We start from the raw sequence: 24,280 nt of genomic DNA on the forward strand, positions 1-24,280 counted from the left end.
AAAAAACTGTTAATATTTTCACTACACTACAAACTCAATCTTCCCTATGCAACCGACGCTAAGCCGCAGTTTGCTTCAAATTTCCAGTTTAGAGGTTTCTAACAGCTCGCGTGCGCATCAGCCTTGACACACGCATCATCAACGAAGAGGTGAGGGCTTCTCAGCAATAGATCGGTTTAACCTTATCTATCGTGTTTTTTCCTTAAAGATATTGAATTCGTTAAACCTACTCTCTTTTTCCCAAATTCTGGCACGAATCACAAAGATAACCTGCTCAGCCTTATGTCATATTTCACTTGCAGCATTTGAAAAACATGTGCATGTACTAGCTTTTTAAGCAAAAGCTTCCTTTACTAGACCTTTTCGGGAGCAGTATTTTAGAGAGGATAATAAACACTCATCAAAAAGACCAAGTTTAATTCTCACGTTTCTACTCATAATCGAATTTGACATCTTAACTACTCTTCGTTGTTTTACTGCCCAGCAATTATTTAACTAGACCCTGTGAGTAGGGTAACTGGGATACCTGGATGGTACTTGATCCTTGGAATCAAGTGTAGTGATACTACGGGTGTCAGACTAGTATACTGAAATAGTGCGCTCTAGTCTAGCCAAGGGCATACACCTGTTTCAAAACATAGGCATGCTATGCATGCAAGAGTTACTTTAACACTAAGCAAGACAATTGCGTAAACAATATTTAACATAATAACATTATACACAAAAAACACAGGGTTTTGGATCACGTATTTATTAAAAAAGAATATCCATACAACTACAATGAAAACAAACATAAGATTCACCTTTCTGATCGTGAAATTAATACCATTCGTACTGTTATCGTAGCTACGTTCCTTGCCATCAAGTGAATCCAACATGTCGTCTTTCTTCACAAGCAGTTTGCATCCATTATAGTTATGTTCTTCAGTCTCACGGTAGTAGTGTTGTTCAATAGATTGCATAAAGTATATGCAGTTTGGTTTCAGATTTCAGATTTCAGATTTTTTTTTTACAATAAGTGAACGTTTTTAAACTAAGACATTGGCATACTTAGCATACAAGGCATTCAAGGCTTTCATGGCTTTCAAGCGTTCGCGACTCAATCCGTTCCAAAATTACCGCTCAATAACATCTTTCAGTGTGGTTAGCCGCGATAAATACGACTTGTATATGCGTCTGTAAGTATTTTGCGCGTTTGCGCCATAATGCTCCAGGAGATCGCAATCCAAATACGTTGAAATACAAAACAACTGACCAAAGAGTTTTATAAGCAAAATCTCGTGATTCGTCATGTGACCCGGCCCTGTCTGTGCATGACAACGTCAATCATCATCAAGATAACACGCGTGATCAGCATGTGAACACCTCATTAGATCACAGTTAGTTGTCATGGTGTTGAGGGCCCAAAGACCTCTGGGTACTATTGCGCAATTTTTCCATTTTGTGGCGGAGGAAAAAAAAAAATAGACGACAAAAAAACAAAGGCATTTTACGACTGGGCTACCACAGGTATCCCAGTAAAAAGACGATGATGACTTCGATCAGTCAGCTACGACGAACTATCGCTTTGAGACCCTTTGAGCTTGCTTCTTTTTGTCATCAGTGGAACAACGGGATATCCCTCGGGACTTGAAATTATAAATGCATCATTCTGTGGCGAGTGTCTCTCTTTTAATTTATTTTCAATCCTCTTTCAAAGATATTCCGCCCGCAAAGGCTGTTCAGGAATAATTTCAGAATGTTACTAGAAATCGAATAGAAAATAAAAAATGAAATTTCTTCCCTCTTGTCGACTAATTTAGAGGTCTTGAACGATCTTTCCAATTTCAAAATTTTCTGATTGTATTTTTAATTCCCAATTTCTAATTCCGGAATTTTATAAATTCGTTGTCCATTCTCGATCGTTTATCCTCGATTCAAAATAATAGTTGCTTCCGTTTCCATTGTCCTAATTTAGTAAAACCAGCTGCGGATGAGAACGGTCATGTTTTGAAAAGTCGATACTTTTCTAGGATAAAATGTAAAGAGCCTGGCCATTGTGATATTCTATACATTGCTTTTTCAAAGCTTTTCGTGAGCCAGGAAATTCGTTAGAAAGATGGGGACTGAAAGACAGGTCACTATTTATTGCTTTTTGGAGGTTGGATAGTGTGAACCTGATCTCCCTTCAAGGCTCTGTAATATTCTTATTATCTCTTCTCATTGGCAATCTTCTACAGTCCCCCTGTAATATTCTTATACGCTGTTAGCGACGACTGATCCTCCATCCCCTCCCGTGTGATCCCACCTACAAACCTTCCACTCCAAGCCCAAAAGTATGAAGAAATTAGAATCAAATAAACCGTTGACTAACTGGTGACTGAACTGTAAACTGTTATTGTTTCTCTGTGGTCCAAGGTTTTAGAAACTTTTGGCTATTATATATTTATGTGCAGAATTTCTCGACGCGTCAAAATAGCATTGAAACTCAAGCTTCATTGTTGCATTCTTTTTAGTAAAGTATGAGAAGACTCCGACGTTTAAAGTTTCTCATTGGCCTTTCATTCCCACTGGTGTTCTTGTCAATGGTAGTGTAACATTTACACCTGGTAAGTTGATGTAGATTGAATATAGGGGCGTTATTATATGATATCAATTTTTATATCTGAATATTGTAAACACTAGGAGGGAGGAGAGGCTTATGAAATTCCAAGGCTTCCAGACGGGGGTTAATCAGAGGAGAAGCTTTTCGGGAGTGGGAAGGGGGGTAGGGGATGCACAACAGATATAGCTTATATTGTAAGCTATATCCTTTACTACACAAGGTTCTTTTTTGACGCTTTCTAACTGATACTTACTTCGTATAATTGTGGGTCTTCTTGAAACGATAATGCAATACGAATTAATCTCGACCGACAAGGTTATTGTCAGGGACAGGGACGATGGTCTATGCATTTCTTCCCCAGATCTGTGCAGCTTACCTGCTGGTGCTAAGTCTCCAAAAGAGAGTGACAAAAAGAGAAAATCAAATCTCTTGTCAAAACCAAATTATCCTGTTAAGCCCACCACATACGCAGCGCCATGATTTCTTTGGAAAGTTACTTCCCATGAATATAATGGTTTCCAGTCGAGCACTACGTAATCTTCTTTTCAAAATTTTCGTACGCTCATTTCAATATACGCTGGCTCTCGTGAATTTTTCAGTTGTTTCAAAAGGCATTCTCTCTTAATTACTTTTGTTATTATCACATTGACTGCCCTATGACAGAATAATAATGATGGTGGTGATCATTATCATTACGATTATGGTGATTTTTAGCAATGTGTGTCATGGTTGGATCTGTTCTTTTCTAGGAACAGGCGAGAGTCGTAAATAAATCTATGTGTTTACATTGTACTTTAATTGACACATTGTTCTTTCATTCTATTCTTCAATCTGTTATAGACTTGAAGCTATAAGGGTAAAGTTCAACTTTTTAATTAAAAGAGCGTAATGTTTCTCTATAATGAAGTTGTTGGAAAGGTACTCTAGGAGACGAGCATGAGTAAAGACTCAAGAGAAAGACGAGAAGCATGAGGGGAAGTAATTTGCTTAGGCAGGGAGGACATTAAAAGAGTCGTCTTGCAATCGCTGATATTGTACACGGTGGTTCGTTGCTAGGTTTTTTCCTCCCGGAAGCGCGGGCGCGTGAATGTCTGCGGTAATTGCCATTAGTATTCCAACGTAAAGCAACATGGCGGCGAATTTAAGTGAAGTCGTGTTCGATTTAAGAGGCCAAACAGATTTTTCAGAGGGGGGAAAAACATTTTGGAACGCAAGTGAACTGGAGCTGAAGTTTTCTTTTGAGCGGGAGTGGATGAAGGCGGCCAAACGAGCAAAAAGACGACCAAACTATGGTATGGGGAAGATGAATAGCGGACTGGAAGAGGTTTGCGGCAACAAACTTGAGCTTTGTGGTCCACTGGTGGATGGCTACCTTTTAGAAATTGGAGAGCAGATTGCTTCGAAACTAAGTCGCTCAAAAGCAACATCATTGGTAGGCCCAGTTGTCATCTTCATTCCGTGGCAGATATTTCGTCATATAACAGTTTTGTTCAGGGGCTATAGTGGAGAAGTGAAATTTAATGAAAGAAAATCAAAAATTACTTCGACACTATCTTGTATACAAGCAGTGGAGAAAGTATTTTCGCCGGCGAGATTCGAAGGCCAGGATGTTCTTAGAAAAAGACATTTCAGTCAACAACCGAAATCAAAGGGAAAGCTGTTGTCTGTTTACAAAGGCAGGTCAGCCGTTGTTGTATCTAAAAACACTCCTTTTGTTGTTGAATACAACCTCAAAAGTCAGAAGGCTATGGTGACATTTTATATTCAACGGTACACGGCAGAGGATTTTGTTTTCGACAAAAGCTTACAAAGTCTCATGAATAAACAAGGTAATATTAATTAATATTGTGAGATTAGTGTTGATCAAAGAAACACGAGTTTGTAGCTTTTTTTTCAAACATACATTAGTTACACGTCTGTGTCAACATGGTCTCATGTTGAAATTTTCTAGACACTGTATTTCCTGTAAATATATTTAGCTTTCCATCTGGTGTGTAAAATATATTATTTTAAATTTTATTACAACTTCAATGATAAATAATCTTAGGTGACATTGCAGTTAAATTTACCTGGTTAAAAAGTAAACTTATGTAAACTTTATAAATGGTAATAAAATATGATTATGGAGCTTTCTGGTGATACATTGACAGTGAAAAGTCTTATTCTATATAGTCTCACTTGCTAATGTACCCTCAAGGCGTCTAATAAGAACATCTTTGTGTCCAGTAGTGCTTAATTGCCTACTTTGCAACTCCATTTTTAGGTCACTTACTTTCATATTTCTAGGGTTTAGATTACGGCTAATTGTAGCTGGACTAACAGGCTGTTTGCTGCATAAGTGAACACTTTTATGAGCCTCGTATGTTACAGTATCAGGAAATCTCTCATTACATACAGAGCATAGGACTGGTTTTAATGATGAAAGTACTTCAGGTATTAGTTGCTGTCCCTCTGCACACTGGACAGTCACCCTGGCATCTACACATACCTCACATATATAATCATTAATTTCCTTTTCTCTTCCACAATTGCAAAAGTTGCTTGAATTTAGCTGAGAAGGAAGCCGAGACTTAAAATGAGAAGTATAAGAACTTGGCATTGGTTGATGTTCTGGCAAATAAAATGCTCTTACATAATTAGCTCTCATGACTTGCCACCATTTCCCTTTTTCAGTTGTTTTATTGGATCTGTTTGTCAAATCCAAGTCATTTTTAACCCCTGAATGTTTAGCCTCTTTTGCCTGTAATGATATTATACCATAACCCACTTTGTAACTTTCATACAGTTTAGTTGCATGATATGGTATGGCATACCCTACTGTCCACACAGTTACATTAACATCTGATGAAAAAAATAATGCATATAAATTAAAATAAAGTGTACAAAATTCTGTGAGCTCACCAAGGTAGGAAGGGCTAACTTCAATTTTGTTAAAAAGAGTCCCAGCATTCCTAAGGAATTGTGCAATTTTTCCTAATGCTAATCTTTCTAGTTTCTGGGCTGGGGATTCATCTAAGACTTTAAGGGCATCAATGAGCCTAAAAGAAAAGTTTGCCAAAGCAATGGCCTGGTCTCCTATCAACCGTACTGGAAGCTTCTTGTGCCTCTGAGCCTCATCATTATAGTGATCCTTCCCTGGTGAAAATCTTTCAAGGATCTTTAAGGATCTTACAAGATCTTCATGAGGACCTTTGAGGATCCTCTTGAGGATCTTCATGAGGATCTTCAAAATTCTTGTTAAGATCTTCAAGGATCCTTCATTTTCTTGCCAAGATCTTCAAGGATCTTTCATTTTCTTGCCAAGATCTTCAAGGATCTTTCATTTTCTTGCCAAGATCTTCAAGGATCCTTCATTTTCTTGCCAAGATCTTCAAGGATCTTTCATTTTCTTGCCAAGATCTTCAAGGATCTTTCATTTTCTTGCCAAGATCTTCAAGGATCCTTCATTTTCTTGCCAAGATCTTCAAGGATCTTTCATTTTCTTGCCAAGATCTTCAAGGATCCTTCATTTTCTTGCCAAGATCTTCAAGGATCTTTCATTTTCTTGCCAAGATCTTCAAGGATCTTTCATTTTCTTGCCAAGATCTTCAAGGATCCTTCATTTTCTTGCCAAGATCTTCAAGGATCTTTCATTTTCTTGCCAAGATCTTTGAGGATCTTTGACTTTCTTGACAAGATCTTTAAGGATCTTTCATTTTCCTGTCAAGATCTTGTCTGGATCTTCAAAGATCTTTACATGAACTTTGAAGATCCTTTAAAGATCTTTGAAAATTCTTTGAGGATCTTCCAAATTCTTGTTAAGATCTTTGAGGATCTCTCATTTTCTTGCCAAGATCTTCAAGGATCTTTTTGAAAATTTTGAAGATCCTTAAAGATCTTGGAAAGAAAATAAAAAAAACCCTTAAAGATCTTGGCAATAAATTGAAAGATCTTTGAAGATCTTGGCATAAAAAAGAAAGATCCTTGAAGATTTTGACAGCCAAATTAAAGATCTTTGCAAGAGATTTGAAGATCCTTAAAGATCTTGACAAGAATGTCAGTGAACCTTGAAGATCCTGGCAAGGAAATGGAAGATCGTTGAAGATCTTAGCAAGAATGTTATAGAAGCTTCGAAATTTTGACAAGAAAATAAGCATACTTAAATCCTCATACTAAGTTAAAAAGAAAAATTGAACCAAACATAAAAAAATGAAGATAAAACTTTTTTTTTATTGCTAAACGAGAATTACCCATCCTCTTCTAGTTGGACTACTTCTACACTATTTCTGTTCAGACTTTAGGTTAGTACTAAGATTTTCATTTTCCAAAAAATCTGGCAACAGTCCAGCTCAAAGATAAGAAGACCAAAATATGTGTGTTAAACTTGACTATGACCAGACTCAGACTACTCTTACAGAGGGGGTAAACATGAAAAAAGGCAAACAAGAGTACTTCAATGACTATATTTCTGAACCATATTAACCTATATACCAAAGGAAAGCTTAGGAATCACACATACTGAATATAACTAATATGTTGCCCTAAACTAATTTGTTATTTGACATCAGATCAATTTGTCCACCATATGGTGTGAAAAACCTAGGTGAACTTGAGAAAAGATAACTGCACAAAGATTGCATGAAATCAAGTGTTTTTAGTGTCAAAACAAAGTACTAGGGTCGTTCTTTTGGATGAGCTGAGCTGAACTTTTGGAGTCGTTTATATTATGGGCACAATGCCCGTTCAAAGTTCACCGAGATTATTAGGTGAGTTATTCCACAACATCTTACTTAAAATTCAGCTTATAGAGAAACTGTTAGCTTATCCAACTCAACTCAGTAAGAGGATACAGCCCTGAAAACTTCAGATTAATTGAACTAATACATCCTGAGGTACAAAATAAGTGTTTTCGGGAATTCATATGACAACCTCTAAAAGAGCTTTTTAAGTTGGTTACACAGAACCAAGTAAATTCACACCTTCTTCAGAAACATGTCCTTCAGTGAGCGTCGAGGAGAATCTCTCTAGATCGATAAGCCTGTATCCTTGTCCCTGTAACACATCATTTGCATCCTCACTCTCCAAGAGCTCAGAGTAAGAATCATTAGGCGAGGATGGCATCTTCATTTTCTTTCCAGAAGTACCAATGAATTTTTTTCATTCAGCCCCAGAGTCAGAGCAATCGCGAGACCTTCTTGGAGTTTGATTGACGATTTCGGTTGTTTCTGTCTCTCTTTTCCCTTGTTTCTGAACTCCAGAAAACGCCTTTCCTTTACCTTTATTTCTGTGTACATTTTCCCTTTAGTTCCGACCATTGTCGATGATATTTGCCGTAACAACGAGCTTCTTATGTTTTTATGCGACCGTTAAAAATCTCTTGATCAGCAGGGATTTGCTAAAGCAAAGGCATAGAAAAAACCAGGAAAGATTTATTACTCGACGTTTCGGGGTCATCGTGACTCCATTATCAAGAGACTAGTTTAAAAACATGCAAATAAGGAAAGGTACAAGAATAGCATAAATTAGAATGAACGGCTTAAACAAACACCTTGGCGCGGATGGAATCCGTTTGCACGTTCAGTGTCGGCTTACGCATGCGAATATACAACATTTCATTAACAAGGCAATCAAATTTGCCGTTACATTTCGCGATGACGTTGAATTGCTCGATCAAGCGTTCAGGCATTTCACTATTGTGCTGGAGGTGGTAGTGTTTGTAGATAGAAGATGATTTCCTTGTGTGCCCTTCTACGCGATCGTGTAAGTGACCACGAGTATAGCCCACATACCCTGCATCACACAGGTTACATTTAAATTCATAAACGATACATTGTTGGTTAACAATAGGGGGCTTAATTTCGTGTTGCTTTAGCTGTTGATCGAGCTTAGGGCTAACAAACACTGGTTGGACAGTCACGCTTAACTTCGAGCTTAGACTGTTCAGTTGTTGTTTAACATGATTAGCTGACGATTGGTCCTTGAAGGGTAACACTAATCTCACAATCTCCGATGGTACGTCTGGTGATGGACAGGGCTCTGCAGATGAAATCCTTCTCTCAACAAACCGCTTGATTGTAGTTTCAACCAGTGGCTTTGGGTATTTCAAGTTATGAAAAACCCTTCTAAGGCGGTCACATTCCTCGGAGAAGAAAGACCAGTTAGAAGATAATCGATAAGCGCGATCCACCATGGTGTTAACTAGGCTGCGCTTGTACTTAATGTCAACATGACTCTGGAAATGCAGAAGGAGACCCGTGTTGGTTCTTTTGATGTAGACCTTGCTCTCAATCTTTGGTGCACGGTTAAGCAGTTCAGTTCCTAGAAAGGGAAGGGATCCTTCCCGTTCGACTTCCATGGTAAACTGGAGGGAGGGATGGGTAGAGTTAAGGGTGTCTAGAAACTGGCCAGCGGTCACCCTATCAGGCATTACGGTCAGGGTGTCATCGACGTACCTCCGGTAATAACGCGGAAGTTGACCGTGTTGTTCGAGGTTTTCCTCAATCGAGCACATGAAGACGTTAGCCAGCAACGGTCCAAGGAGAGAACCCATAGCGACTCCATCTGTCTGCTCATATAAAGCACCGTCAAACTGGAAAAGCTGGTTTTTCGTAGCTGCTCGGAGGAGGTCGATTAGGTCCGCTTTAGAGATGTTCAAGCTGTGCGTCATCTGCAGAGCCCTGTCCATCACCAGACGTACCATCGGAGATTGTGAGATTAGTGTTACCCTTCAAGGACCAATCGTCAGCTAATCATGTTAAACAACAACTGAACAGTCTAAGCTCGAAGTTAAGCGTGACTGTCCAACCAGTGTTTGTTAGCCCTAAGCTCGATCAACAGCTAAAGCAACACGAAATTAAGCCCCCTATTGTTAACCAACAATGTATCGTTTATGAATTTAAATGTAACCTGTGTGATGCAGGGTATGTGGGCTATACTCGTGGTCACTTACACGATCGCGTAGAAGGGCACACAAGGAAATCATCTTCTATCTACAAACACTACCACCTCCAGCACAATAGTGAAATGCCTGAACGCTTGATCGAGCAATTCAACGTCATCGCGAAATGTAACGGCAAATTTGATTGCCTTGTTAATGAAATGTTGTATATTCGCATGCGTAAGCCGACACTGAAAGTGCAAACGGATTCCATCCGCGCCAAGGTGTTTGTTTAAGCCGTTCATTCTAATTTATGCTATTCTTGTACCTTTCCTTATTTGCATGTTTTTAAACTAGTCTCTTGATAATGGAGTCACGATGACCCCGAAACGTCGAGTAATAAATCTTTCCTGGTTAAAAATCTCGGCGCGTATAAATTCCTATCCCATAATGCAAAACCCTCTTTGTTGTCATGTAAGTAGTCACAAAGTTTCCCGAAAGCCTCGAGCATGGCGTTGCCATGCGGTAACCTTCATTACACTCATTGCACAATTATTTTCTGCGAAAATTCCTTGTTGTGTTTAAATTATAAACAGTGAGCCCTCAATTTACAATTTTGTTATGTTTGAAATTACTTGAGGATTTCAAAGGAACCTAATTCATAATGCAGAGATGTGGTAGAGATCTTGACAAAGTTGCCTTTGAGATCCACATCAAATTCAAAAAGGATCCTTACAAAGAGCTGTACAATATCATGAAATGAATCTTTTAAAGATATTTGGAAGATCCTTTTCAATTCCTTGAGGATCTTAAAGGATTGTAGAACAGATCATGCAAAGATCTTGACTAGGATCCTTGTAACTCCTAATCAAATTCTTAAGGATCTTAGCAAAGATCTTAGCAGGATCCCTAAAAGGTTCTTTTGAGGGTCTTTAAAAGATCCTCATTAAATCCTTGAGGATCCTGAAGGATCCTTGAAAAGATCCTGCAAAGATCTTGACTTAAGGATCCTTGTAAGATCCTGATCAAATTCCTAAGGATCCTGGCAAAGATCTTTACAGGATCCTTGAAAGGATCTTTTGTAGGTCTTTAAAAGATCCTCATTAAATCCTTGAGGATCTTGAAGGATCCTTGAAAAGATCTTGCAAAGATCTTGAGTGGGATCCTTGTAAGATCCTGATCAAATCCTTAAGGATCCTTGCAAAGATATTAATAGGATCCTTGAAAGGATCTTTGGAAGGTCTTTAAAAGATCCTCATTAAATCCTTGAGGATCTTGAAAGATCCTCAAAAAGATCCTGCAAAGATCTTGACTAGGATCCTTGCAAGATCCTGATTAAATCCTTAAGGATCCTTACAAAGATCTTGAAAGGATCCTTGAAAGGATCTTTTGAGGGTCTTTGAAAGATCCTTGCTAAATCCTTGAGGATCTTGAAGGATCCTTGAAAAGAACTTTGCGAGGATCCTTATGAGGATCTTTGTAATATCCTTTGAGGATCTTTATCAAATCCTTGAGGATCTTAACAAACGTTTTTGCTTACAAAGATCTTTGAGGATCTTTTACAGATCCTTTAAAGATCTTTTAAAGATCCTTGTCCTTAAGGATCTTTGGCAGGTCTTTGTCAATCCTTGAAGATCCTCAAAGATCCTATGAGGTTTTTCACCAGGGTTAATCACAGAAGCTAAATACCCCAACCCACAACCAAGTTCACCAAAATCTTCCTTATGGTTACTTGACAGTGCATTGTCCAGGTCACATACAAACTTTTGGTTAGAGGCATTAACAAAATCAACCCTAGTAGATCGTTCTCCAGCACCATCATTATGTGGAACATGAACTTGTGATTTTCTATTCCCATTACCATTTCCTTGATCAGCTCTCCTTTCTACAGCCGAGGCACTTAATATATCAATAAATTTGGTAAAAACACCTCTTTGTGCTGCTACCCTGTATATGATATTTAACACATGTTGCCATGCATTAATTTCACAGTGGATAGGCTCTGGGCGCTGCCGCTCTGCAAAAATTCCAATTCGGGGGGTGCCTAACTGGCGAATCCCATTCTCTGCCATGAACTGTAGTTTTCTAGAGTGGCGATTTTTTTCATTCAGGGAAGATGGCAGGGAAATCATAAACTCATTTACCCTCTTAACATGGGAATTTCTGACCTCCAGAGTATAAGGTTTGAATAAATCTTCCTCCCCCATCCCAATAGTGGCACCCATAGTACACATATTTCCTTTGCTTACGTTAGCATAAGGAGATGGGTAAGTGGCAGCTTGATTTAACTCATTGTTAGCCCAGCTTTGCCAGCTCATATCAGCACTGGGCTGAAACTCTACAGTACACTGCTTGTTAGAAACAACAAATATATTACCCTCTAACATTTCCATTTCATCAGTGTGTTGCTTCCAGATACTTTGTAACACCTCATCTTTCTCCCCCCGACTGACACAATGTAAAATGTACTGGAAATCCCTGCTTCTCACCCTGTCCCCAAAATTCCATGATGTTAGGCTGCCAATTGACATGGTTAGCTGACTTGACTCAGGGGCCCCATCATCAGAAAATTGCATGATGAAATGATTTATGTTGTCATTAAACCAAATTAGCTTATGGAATAAATAGGGAAGTCTAAGGTGCAGATCAATTATCATAAAAACCAACCCAGTTATTGTTCTGGAAACACCCGGTGCATTGGGAATTTGATTAACATGACCAATGTCAAGACTTCTCACAAAATTCTCCACCCGTTTGTCAGAAATAGCTATATTTAGCACCCTTAAGTCCAAACCTAAACATTTTATGTTAGGGGGTACCCATAGATCAGAGTTTGGATCAAAAACTGAAGACTGAGTTTTGCAGACAAGGGCATACTTTCTGCGAGACAGAAAGTTCTGGTACTTCATAAAAACAGCTTGTTTCAAAGCCTCATCGGAATTTTGATACCCTTTCATTGTCTTGTCAAACAGACCCTGGAGATATTTCCCTCCTTTAAGTCCAGAAATCAGTGTGTCCATGGTTTGATTGTCAGCAGTAGATGAAATATAATCCCAAGCCCCATATATTGACCCTTCCTTTCCCCCATGAATAAATTCTAATACATTTTTTGTCTCCTGTCTTCGTCTGTACTTAGTGCTGCAATTGACATTTGTAATCATATCATAAGTTGTACTGGCATTTTTCCTCCTAGCTACTGAAAAGCCTTTTTGTTCAAGCAGAGATTTAAATTTGTGATATTGCTCATTTAATTGTGTTACTTTTTCCTCTTGTTGCTTTACTTGATCTTCCTTTTCTTCCACACTCTTTTGAAGGCTTTGTAGCTCTTCTTCTACTGCATCTTTCTGAGCAACAGAAGTTTGTATTTGTCCCTCTTAAAAAAAACAAAAAAAACAGAGAAATTAGATCTCAACATTTTTTGCAATCACATGTAAATAAAATACTAAAGGAACAGAATGTTGTACATGCATAACTTAATTTTCCGTTCGAACTTCAGAGTAGCATGGCGGTAAAAATGAAATCTTTTGCACGTTTAGAAAACACTCAAAGTTATAATATTACCATATTCATCCAGCCGAGCCTTTTTCGCTTCAATGTCCTGTGATGAACCTTTTGTTTTGTTCTTGTAACTCTCCTTTTCTTTTCAAAGTTACATGTGAAGATGAACTCTTCCAGAATGCGTGAAAAGTTCTACTAGAATCACAGCGTCCTTGGTGAGAATTAGGCTTACTGCATTTTCTGCTTTTTCCGCACAGAGGTTTTCGACTGCAAAGTGAGCAAGAAATTTAAATTATTCAATATAACCACACAAACGCGAATTCGACGTTCAGAATTGCTTTGCTTACCTATCGTCCCGTTTATCCCCTGAAAAATTGCTGGCCATAAGAAGATTCTTCCTCGAATGGTCTTTTTACTGCCGTAATTACACACAATGATTGGCGATCTGTAGAGAATCCAATATGGCTGCCAGCAAGAAGCATCGAGCGCTCGATAAAATCGGGGTTTAAAATGTACAAATTTACGGTTTCCACGATTGAAAATACAAACAAACGGAGTCTACATATAACGATAAAGCTTTTTTATTTGTGATAGGTAGGATACAACGAGAATAGAAAATTACCCAGGATGGATTTCCCCCTCACAACGCGCCAAATTCACATTCTTAAACGATTTCACCTCGAAAACACAATCCTATGGGGGGGTCCCGAAATCAAAAAGATACTTTAGTATAGGAAGAATATACCTACCCCTGAAAGTAACGATTTTGACCTTTTTAGCTAGCGTTTAAACCAGGAATTTGTCTCAGAAGGGGACTGAGTAAAACTCGCTTTTCGTTACCAAACGGCAGCGTATGCAAGCTTTATTATTAGAAAGCCATAACTGGAATGTTGGGCAACTGTGTAAGATGCAAATGTATTCATATTGTTTATTGTATTGCCGAGAAGCGAATTTCAATATCTCCACCGCTACTGAGCCATCGAACGCGAAAACAACAAAGGCCTGTTGGATCGCGTGACAAGAGGGACGCTATGGGAGGAAATCGCATAGCAACGAACCACCGTGTGTAAAACAAAATTTCAAATTCTAACGACAATCATTATAGATAACTCTGCTCAGTAATTTTGAGTAAATTCATGGATTAAATTTTTGAGGTGAGGGAATCAACTCATGAATGAAACAGCGTGGAATCTAAACTAGGTAGCCAAAACAAACAAAACAGCAAACAAAAATGGTAAACTGTAGCAGAAATTACTTAGATTTGATTATCCAAGAGAGCTAGCTAAGAATACAGGAAGGTTTGAACCCCTCCCTACACATAATGTTCCCTTGAAAGTCCGACGGTTCAAACACAGATGTAAATAGAAACATGGGAGGACTAATCTGTGTGATTCAGTTATCTGTTGTGGTGAATTGCATAGCGTATGTAATACCAAGCCATTGACCAAAAAAATTTCTTGACTGAAAAGTTTATTGCACAAAAGCAAATCTCAAAACCAAAAATCTACTTGCCTGTCTTTGCTTTTGCTTACCTGACGCTCAGCTGTTTTCTTTCCGGCTCAGTAAATAATACTTTTAAAGTTCACCGTGTCCTATGTTTCAAAGAAAAAAAAGGAACCTTTCGTGACAAAACATCATCCATATTTGTCGCATAGGGCTGTTTGTTGCTGATAAAATAAAAGCGGAAGACTCTTCACTTTTCAGTGATTTGCTTTGGTACATAGCATAGCTTACTTAGGACTCGGTGGTGTGTGCTGATTGGAAAGGAAAAGAGAGAAAGTGGAATTTTCAATTCACCGGAAAACCCCATGAAATATGAATAGTACCAGTGATGTTCGGCGTTCACTATATGTCGTCATTTCACAATGTCTCAGTGCAGTTAATGACAGCTGCAAAGTTATTATTGCCGACCCGTTAAAAAGTCAATTCCTTGTCAAAAGGAAAACTAAGTAACATTTCTTTACCGAGCTTAACTTTCCATACACGACATTTAAGACTCGTGATAAGTGCATGCTGTGATCTATTCTCTACTTTTATCGCACCATTCACATGAGTGGGGTAATATTTTATTCCTATCATAAAGTGTGTGACAAATAAAACGCTTTTGATTCCGCTCGTTCCCCATGGGAATGAGAGCGATCTAACTCTTGTAGACTAAATTTTTTTTAAAATCCTATTCATAATAAGTCATTTCAGAAAAAACTTTTACGATAGCTTCAGCAAGAAAACACTTTTTATTCTCCACTTTCTTCCCTTTTTTCTTCGTATCCATAACCTATAGTGTTTTCTCTGCTTGTCTCTTTTCTCAAGCTCTAAATGGTGAAATTTCAGTCTTAAAACCTGGAACAAAAGGAAGAAAGCCAGTGGCACTACAGTGAATAGAATATAAGAACACTTTTAGTTCACCGATCGTTAACCATTGGACTAAATTCCTGTTAACTGCTTTTGTATTGTAAGTATGATCACGACTGTCCCTCAAGAACAACTGTTTGGAATTCAAATAAGGACAGAAATCATCCAGAACTGACTTAGTTTGCTTACTTTGTGTGTTAAGAGTAACTTGGAAAAGCCCGAAGCGATCCACATGTTGTGTGTATAAACTTGCACAAAAATCGATAAAAAAGGAATATTCTATGAAAGGTAAACTATCAGGAACTACGACATCTCGATGCATACATTTACCTTTGACTTCGAACGGGACCGGACATAAATTCGGTAACAAAAAGAGCTGTTAAATTTTCATCGTGTGTGCATGTATTCATTCATGTTTTCTTTCCTTTCAGTCAAAATCTCGAATAAAGTTTAACTTCAAAGTTTTCTTTATCTTAGCTATATCAGCCAATTTATCCTTTCTATCAATAGACGCGAATATAAAATTGTTGTCACTGTAAAACTTTTTAGGCTTATTGTGAGCATAAAACATACTGTTAAACAATATGGCAGCTCCATTCCCCAATTAATTATAGCTGACGTTTTCAATATCAGCGTAGCTACCAAAATAACTTTATCAATGGCATACATCGCGATATCATATAAACTCCACCGATGAAAACACAAACACCTTGCCTAGACTCAACCCTCTCTCAAGAGCTGTCAGCTTCAAGCTATTACCAACACTACATGATGATGTCCTCGCCATCTGCGTTGTCAATCCCGTGCTGGTAGTCTTAGCCATACCGGGGGCATGGCCTCTTACTGGTAGTTATTCCCAAATTCTCTGCTCTCCGAACTGTCTTTAACATATGTATTTTCTCGTTGCTCGTAGCGACGGTTTGGTCGGTTAAGTTGTCCAACCAGCTTTTTTTGTTTACATTGCTGGCAAAATCAAACTGGTTTTCTACTGCAGTGCTCTCGTTTTCTAATCTTTAATGTTACTTACAGAGCATTGAAGGTATAAAACGACGAACGACGATATTTTTTCTCCAATTAATTCCAGTTTCATTGGATTTAGCCATGTGTTAGATATGGCATTACCTTTCAAGATATCTAAGATAATAAGGTGTCACGAATGACAAATTCACACGCACAAAATAAAGTGAACATCGAGATTCACGCGGGCGACAACAACAGCCAAAAATAAATTGGACGCAACAGCCGCAAACGTTGAACCCACGCGAGACGCTTGAGTGCTTTGTAATTCGTTACTCATGACAACCTCCCTGATTGATATCGTGATTGAAAATGATGCATTGTATCGTTATCTGTTACACCTTCTAGCCGAGACTGTGACATTCCTCAATTCATCCCGAGTCTCATTTCTTTACAGCTGGCGATGTAAAAACATAGGGGAAAAATCTGGCTCGTTGTAAAAGGAGCAAAATCTTTACCCTCCACTAGGTTTATCAGTCAACGAGGGAATGGACAGAAAATATTCACCAGACACAGTTACTTAAAGGCAGAGAAAGAATACGCCTGGATCTGCAAACTTAAAAATCTGCCACCGAATGAGCTTCTTTAAAGCAAAAGATTGAACTAGACCTAGAGACCGTTAGCAGCTATCAACAAATTTAGTCACGCCAGAAGAACAAAAAAAATCGAAATGAGAGATTTGTACAAGTATTTAACGTTTAGAAATGGAAGTTCTTTGTCCAAATACTGATCTAAAATTGGATCTTTTAAAATCAGTTTTAAAAAAAACAGACTCGTGGTGTGAGACTCGTGCTATGAGGCTGAATATCTCAGAACTAACAAAAAAAAAAAAGTAAAGCCGAGTGTATTTAATATCAATGGTACAGCCCGGTCTTTGTCCAAATTTGAGGTGATACGCCATTTGAAGTTTTTATTATATGCTTCAAACGAATAAAGGTTTGACTTTGTATAAAAAAAATTCAAACAGAGCAATTAGTTCAGTAGCCATTACGTCGGCAAACTGATAGAAAGTGTGCTTTATTGCTTAAATATATATGGTGCGTCAAAGTCATATATGCTCAAAGGTGCGAGGAATCCTACTTCTTAACTAACCAAAAAAATTTTTTTTTACTCAAAAATAACCTTGATATAATTTTCAACGTTTTTTGTTGCACTTTAAATCAGAGATCAAAAACATTATGCATTGCATTTTGAAGAACACAGCCTTTGTAGGAGAAGCTAGTGCCTTTAGTTACAATGAAATGTCACCCAGAAGTCTCACAATAGCCAGAAAGATTTCAACGAATGCTCTAGGCGCTTAAGCCACCTAGAGCAAGATATTCATGAGGCATAGTAAAAAAAAGAAATATTTCGGGGAAGTTCTTCAGTTGCTTTCTTCAATCAAGTGTGAAAGTTCATCGGATGTTCCTGTTCTTGCGACCACTCTATTCTTGAGACGTGATACTCCCTGACGAAGGAACCTGAAACATCGGATCGGCTTGAAGGTAACGTACCGCCAAATTGACTTCACATGTAGAATTCCGTTTCCTGTGAAGTAGAAAAAAAAAAGACGGAGTTCATCATTTATACATGTAGTTGAAATCTTACTCGAAAGCGTTAAAAACGGTAAGGTGTTCCTTTTTTCTGAAATTTGTCTTTATTTTCGCTCTTGCTAAGAATGTATAGACATGCCACGCAGTCGGCAGCTGTAGTCCCAGGACTTCGCTGTTCAGAAACAAATGTACCAATGCTGCATCTTTTGCAATCATCTTGTCCCATTTCATCCTGATAAAAACCCCCCGTGAAGATATCATAGAGCATGGATACGGTTCTACGGGTGGATTATCTGAGCATATAAAGGAGAATCAACTATTACATTGAATTATCAAAATTATTGTTGGTTTCCAATTCACTTGTGATAAAAGAAGTATACCCTAGAGTAAGCCATAACACAGTATACCAGCATCGTTTAATTGCATAAGACATCTCCAAAGTTAAAAAAATACACAAAGGAAAGAATAATGACTAGATATAATGATCTAGCCAGACAAATAAAGTGATTCCTTATTACTTGTCTTTTTACGATACTTATATCAACGATAAAGTAGTTGTTTCTTCTCGTTACCTGCAGGACACGGTAGACAGCGGGATCCATCAGTACACGAGTAGGTACCAACTGGACATAGGCTGCAATTTGCACAATAGATTGGTGCACTGTGTTTTTCGCGGGATGTACAGTCATGGCACACAAAACCTGAGCGTGTAAAGAATGAACTGAAGATACTTTGGTAGTGGTCCAAAATGACGTGCAGAGATGTCGTGGGAGCACACTCACTGAGGATTGATTGGGCAATGACAATGAATAAAAAAACTAGGTTGAAAACAATGTCGTGATTTTACCGTGAAGAGATCGATAGCCAAAGCCGACGGCACTGATAAGTCTCGACAAGTTGAAATGACCAAGATCAATAGTTGTTTTAAAAGTTGATTACAGTTTTTTTTTTTTTTTGGTTATTTTGATACCTTCTGTAATGGAAAGGAAGAAGAAATCTGTGAAATGCTAATTGAAAAATGTTGACAGAATTGTAGTCAAAATAGAACGTCAGTGCAGATGTTTATCATTCTATAGCGTGAGAAGAAAATGAAACTTAAGGCGTACTTACATTTTAGACACATATTTATCCAGAGGCAGCTGACGAAGATTTTTACACGTCAATGCCCTGTACATAATTTGTACAATAAACCGAATGTAAAACTTTTGGGTATAAATACTGACGTAATTTTGGTTAATAGAATTGTGGCAGGTGATATCGTCGCCACCGCATACTCGGGTTTCCTTAGCTTTAAGGGTCTTTAAGCAACTTGTTTGGAAGAAAATCCATCTTCTTTTATCTACCCTACCACCCCCCCCCTTTTTTTTTTACTGGATAATGAAAGCTATTTAAGGTTAAAAAAAAAAAAAAAACAAAAGACCGGTTCGAGAAACTTTATACGTATACCAATATAGCCAAGAACGTGAATACATATATATATATATATATATATATACATACAAAGCTTTGCTTTCATGTCCAAATTGAGCACTCTACTAGGATGAGTCATTGCTGCTAGCACTATGCATGCTCACTAGCTTTTCTAGTTTGAGCACTCTGGCATGGCTTAGATGATACCACATATGTGAGATCACTTGGGGTGGCTATATAGCCTTACCTCCATCTTAGCATCAGCACTGCACTGATGAGGCCCAGAAGGCCGAAACAGTACTGTCTGCAGTTAGTTATATATATATATATATATATATATATATATATATATATATATATATATATATATATATATATATGTATTTTGCGGGAGGAAGAAGACAAATAAATAAGCCTGTTTCGTAGTTGCCGTACAACAGCTCAAGTAAAAGATGTAATTTCTGCCTCAGAGAAAAATTCCTAATCATCTGCCGACCCGAACTATTAACACTAAACAAACGTAATGAACTCGTGTCTTCCTGCCGTCACAGAAACAAAGCCCACGCAACAACTAAATTGTTTCATTTCGCGCTGCATAAATTAGATTATATTGTATATAGGCGATGGTAAAGATTACTCTCATTAAATCCCCTGATGAGTGGGCAATCACGAAACAGGCTTGTAGGGATGAAATTGTACTTTATTTGTCTTTTTCCTCCCACAATATATACATCGCTCTGCTCCTGTGTATCGAGCACTGTTTTACGAAAGTCAAAATTTTACACTTTATATGTATATAGCTTTTAAGCCATACGGCTTGACTTACACTTGGGTTCCATTTGCCATTCCGTCGAATATTCCGTCTGGTAATGAGTTTAAAGGATTATCAAAGATGGTTCTGAAAATAAAGCGCGTGTATACCCATTAAACAAGATATGTTATGCTAAAGCTCCTGATATGGGGGTGTGAGTTTTAATTATGTGTATGGCATCTACTGACACCTTAACAACCGCTAAGAAAAAACAATAAAACATTTTAGTTTGTTAATGTATCACATTCCAAGTTTAAGCTTCAAAGGAAATCATTCTATTCTTCAATTTACTCACAACTGGCTCAGGTCGAGTCTTTCAAAAGTCTCCTTTTCAATGTTTGTAATTGCATTACTGTGAAGAAACCTATGGGAAAAATTTATTTGGTTGAAGCAATAATCCACTTGCGCAACAAACATAAAGATGTCGTATATGCATTGCAAATTGGAATTCGGAATAAGGGTATGAATATTTGACGGAATTTCAAAGCCATTTTGATAGTTCTCAGCATACTTTACCCTCGAAATTGGTTCTGGTTATTCCCATATTACGCTGATAATCAAATAACTATCAAAGTTAAAAAAATAATAATAAATTTTGATTTAGAGAAGGAAGAAAGAAGGAGAGAAAAAATTCTCTGATCAACGACAACTGTTATTTATTCTAAAAACAGAAACACGTATCATCTTTTACAATATATTTTAAAATAAAAACAGGACGTGGGAACACCTCTAAGTGATTTCGAAATACGAGCAATTACGTATCTTTTTAAAACTTATCATTGTGTTAACAGAATAGATATGGTAGTAGGCTTATCTAGAATACCAAGAGAGAATAGCGGATAACACTTTATCCTCTCTTGGCTGTGCACATGATACAGCATTACCGGAAATCTCAGAACCAAAGTCTATTCTTACAATGATTTCAGGCTGGGAGTCTCATCAAAAACGTCTTTGGCAATAAATGTAAGTTTGTTTTTGATCAGCAGTCTGTAAAATAGAAAGAATAGCAAACTTCTGACTTATATGGCAGACGATAATGGCATGACGTTACAAATGTGCCATCTATCATAGTTACATAGGTAAATGAATTAAAATTGAAAAAAATTATTTATTAGCAAAATGATTCAACATTTATAATCCACGACTACATTTCCGCTGGTAGATTGCCCGTCGACACTGGAAATGTGGATCTTGTTCAATACATTTTTGTGAAATTAATATAACCTACGGTTTTTACGAGGCTATGGAAACACTGCGTTTCCGAAATTTTGATGAAGAGGATATATGAAACATTTTGATATGCCTGAATCTATGAAACAATGTTTGAATTCAATGTAAAGCTTTTTAAGTTACGAACGTATTAGAGGTTGAGAGGTTTTTTTATCATTTATATTAATGACTAAAAACCCTTTTACATGCAGCACAGCGACTCTTTTGTTTCCTACACTACAGTGGACGCACTGCTATAGTTTGCTATTCTTTTACTTTTAGTAAAAGCAAGTAATTGGTGACCTATCGCTGCCCATCAGACCTCTTACCACCGTTTAGCTTGTAGGCAGGCTCTTGTGTTTGGGTTTCGCGTGGGCTTTCAAACGAGTGAGTAACGAGCCGGCAGTGGGAAGAGGAAGGGGTAGTCTTGAAATGGGAGCCTCCCTGCGAGGCATTGATTTTCGAATTTGCTTCTTTTAAACACGAACGCTCCACAACGAAGCATTCTGATTGGTCAGGAATAGCTTGTAAATTACAAAGGTTTCAATGGAAATTATGACAAAAAGTACTCTTTTTAACTCGTGAATTGCGCGCATGCGCAAGAGCGAGTTATAGATACGATGTGGGGAATGGCATTCGCTCGCTCGCTCGCTCGCTCGCTCGCTCGATTGGTCGATTCCTGTAAACTTTTTTTAGATTTTAGGCTTTTGAGTGCATTTTATAGTTTTTGGCGAGCAATAAACAGACGAAATGGCGACCTTTGTTGCTAAGAATAGTGGTGGGGTGAAAAAGAAGCCAATGATAATCTTAAAAGAGTTTTTTTTTTTCGTTTTAGTTTCAACAAGCGGCGCCAGCGACTGGCAGGCATGCAAGGATTCACACTGAAATAACAGAACAACCTTCGTTTTTCATAAAATTGTAATTTACAGTCCTTGAACTTGAAAACAATCCGAAGATTCATTGAAAATATCACTTACTGCGAAGCGCTCGGAGTTTACAGATGTTCAAAAGCTTTTTCTGTTATAGCGTGAGATTGAGGACAAAATTGATCATTACGTTTCGTCGCGTGTGTTTTTCCTGTGAGAAGCAACAAAAGATGCCGGCGACTGACGAAATAACAAGTTAACACGAAAATCAGATAACACCTAAACAAACAATTTTAGCTACCGATTTTCAGTGAATTTTTAAAGAACAATTTTCTTTTAAGTTTCAAGACAATTTGAAGATTCAACATACAAACAACGTACTAAAATGCGAAAGTTACACACAAAATTGATAAATAGGCCTGAAATGAAATTCTATCTTGTTATTGATCATACGTTGCCTAGCACGTGACCTAAATCTACCCAGGCGGAGATCCAAAATGACGGTGGCAGGCTTGGCTTAGTTACATCACTCAAAACTCGTTCCCGTTTGTCTCATTTGATAAAGAGGGAATCGTTAATGTTTTCATTAAGACAGTATTGCCTTGATTTTCTAATATTTACAACGAAAGACAGTAAATTTCACTTTTCACCCACATTTACTTCCAACCTTTTCTTTTGAACCAGAAACAAAAATGATAGACGTTTAAAACACATGACATCATCCACCTTGTCAAATGTAATAGCATGATCATTTCAATTGTAATGCCTTCTTATCCCAACGTTACTTTGTTTCTTTGATACATTAGCGAACACTGAACTACTGCTAGTACTCTAGATATGACAATCAACCACAAAATTCCCTAAACCAGATAACATTAAACATGATCTAAAAAATCATGTGTCAATTCACGAGTTTGCTCACAGAGCACTTTGATTAATGCCCAGAATGATGGAAATTACATTTTTGAGCTCTGGATTTCAATTTTTCTCGGAAGGACATTGCCCCCTGACCCCCTCCTCTCCGAGCACATGATCTACTACGCCACTATACAGCTACTATACCTACTACAATGTTCGTGGAAAACTTGAACGTTATTCAAAGCCCTGACTTACGCCTCCTTAGAAAAGTATACAAAGGACAGTAGGTAATTTAGTGTTAACAACTGAGTTGAAAACGTAAATTGGCCACCATTAAGGATAAAAAAGCTGAGGTTTCGAGCGTTAACCCTTCGTCAGAGCGATTGGAGGAATTGTCGCTTGTGTGTGGGTTTATATGCAGAAGGTGGAGCTACGCTATTGGAGGAAATATGGCGACGAGAAAACAGGAATAAATTAGTTGAATGAAAAACGCTCGTTGATTCCGTGGGGATTAAGGGTGCCAATTTGCAACATAAATTTTTGTTCTAGTGTTTTGCGGCTTTCCGAACTGCCTAGATGTTAGGAGAGGCCGCAAACTGCCATATGCTGTTTTGAATGATTAGGGAGATTAAAGTGTCTAGCAACTGGTTTGGATGCGTCCTTGTCATTTCTTTCCACTTCGCGAAGGTGTTCTCGGAATCGGTCACTTAGTCGTCTTCCTGTTTCGCCAATATATAACTCATTGCAATAAGTGATCAGTGATCTTATTGGATCTCTTGGTCCCGATATTTTCTGTATGTTATGAATGAAGGGACAAGTTTTGCATCGTAAGCGAGCGCATTTGAAAGTTCCAGATTGGTCATTAGTTTGAAATGAACTTCTGACCAAAAATTTGCCTATGTTTTTGTCACGTTTGAATGAAATAAGTAGGAGTTGCGGAAAGATAGTGCCAGTCTCTGAGTCATTTTGGAGTAATTTAAAGTTTTTAAGAATGATAGACGTAACCGGGAGGTTGTGAGGGTGAAATGAAAGAGAATGGAATTCGGTCAGTGTGTTCCTTCTCAGCCGTTTGTAGTGCTGAATGTCGATCAATTTGTTGGGCCCGGTGGTGCCCCGCTTGAACGACAGAAACAGAATAGCCACGTTTATCGAAAAACTGGGACACTGCCTCTGTTTTTTCGAAAAAATCAGAGTCGCTACATAAACGACGAAGTCTGAGAAATTGTGATAAAGTATCGAAAAACTGGCACACTGCCTCTGTTTTTTCGAAAAAATCAGAGTCGCTAC

General features: G+C 37.9%; 3 protein-coding genes and 1 pseudogene across 4 annotated transcripts in view; 1 reads left to right on the plus strand and 3 right to left on the minus strand.

The window, feature by feature from the left end:
• Positions 1-29: 29 nt before the first annotated feature.
• On the plus strand, positions 30-4,711 carry LOC149047489 (uncharacterized). Its single transcript, XM_089203538.1, has 3 exons — positions 30-149; positions 2,496-2,588; positions 3,641-4,711. Exon 3 carries the CDS (start codon positions 3,714-3,716, stop codon positions 4,425-4,427), a length of 714 nt encoding a protein of 237 aa, XP_089059664.1. The 5' UTR covers positions 30-149; positions 2,496-2,588; positions 3,641-3,713; the 3' UTR covers positions 4,428-4,711.
• Positions 4,592-13,475, minus strand: LOC113670719 (uncharacterized; annotated as a pseudogene). Its single transcript, XR_016185756.1, has 4 exons — positions 13,286-13,475; positions 13,002-13,205; positions 11,104-12,813; positions 4,592-5,719 (listed from the first exon to the last, which is right to left on the minus strand). The product of XR_016185756.1 is annotated as an uncharacterized LOC113670719 (transcript).
• LOC149047490 (uncharacterized) lies at positions 7,973-9,113 on the minus strand. The gene has a single exon (XM_089203537.1). The coding sequence runs from the start codon at positions 9,111-9,113 to the stop codon at positions 8,100-8,102; it is 1,014 nt and encodes a 337-aa protein (XP_089059663.1). The 3' UTR covers positions 7,973-8,099.
• Positions 13,476-17,190: 3,715 nt separating the features above from the next.
• LOC113686163 (uncharacterized) overlaps positions 17,191-24,280 on the minus strand; it is a 28,274-nt gene continuing 21,184 nt past the window's right edge. Inside the window, exons 15-20 of the mRNA XM_089203536.1 lie at positions 20,976-21,047; positions 20,356-20,424; positions 20,076-20,147; positions 18,950-19,006; positions 18,412-18,620; positions 17,191-17,834 (exon numbers count right to left, since the gene is read on the minus strand). Of these exons, the coding sequence (XP_089059662.1) occupies positions 17,671-17,834; positions 18,412-18,620; positions 18,950-19,006; positions 20,076-20,147; positions 20,356-20,424; positions 20,976-21,047 (643 nt within the window). The 3' untranslated portion in view covers positions 17,191-17,670. The remainder of the gene's footprint in view (positions 17,835-18,411; positions 18,621-18,949; positions 19,007-20,075; positions 20,148-20,355; positions 20,425-20,975; positions 21,048-24,280) is intronic.

Source organism: Pocillopora damicornis, chromosome 4 (assembly GCF_964200805.1).
Source record: "Pocillopora damicornis chromosome 4, jaPocDami1.2, whole genome shotgun sequence".
Lineage (NCBI taxonomy): Eukaryota > Metazoa > Cnidaria > Anthozoa > Scleractinia > Pocilloporidae > Pocillopora > Pocillopora damicornis.

Bases quoted from the DNA above. Each gene is read 5' to 3' on its own strand.
- LOC149047489 (XM_089203538.1), top strand. From the start codon at position 3,714: ATGGCGGCGAATTTAAGTGAAGTCGTGTTCGATTTAAGAGGCCAAACA.
- LOC149047490 (XM_089203537.1), bottom strand. From the start codon at position 9,113: ATGGGTTCTCTCCTTGGACCGTTGCTGGCTAACGTCTTCATGTGCTCG.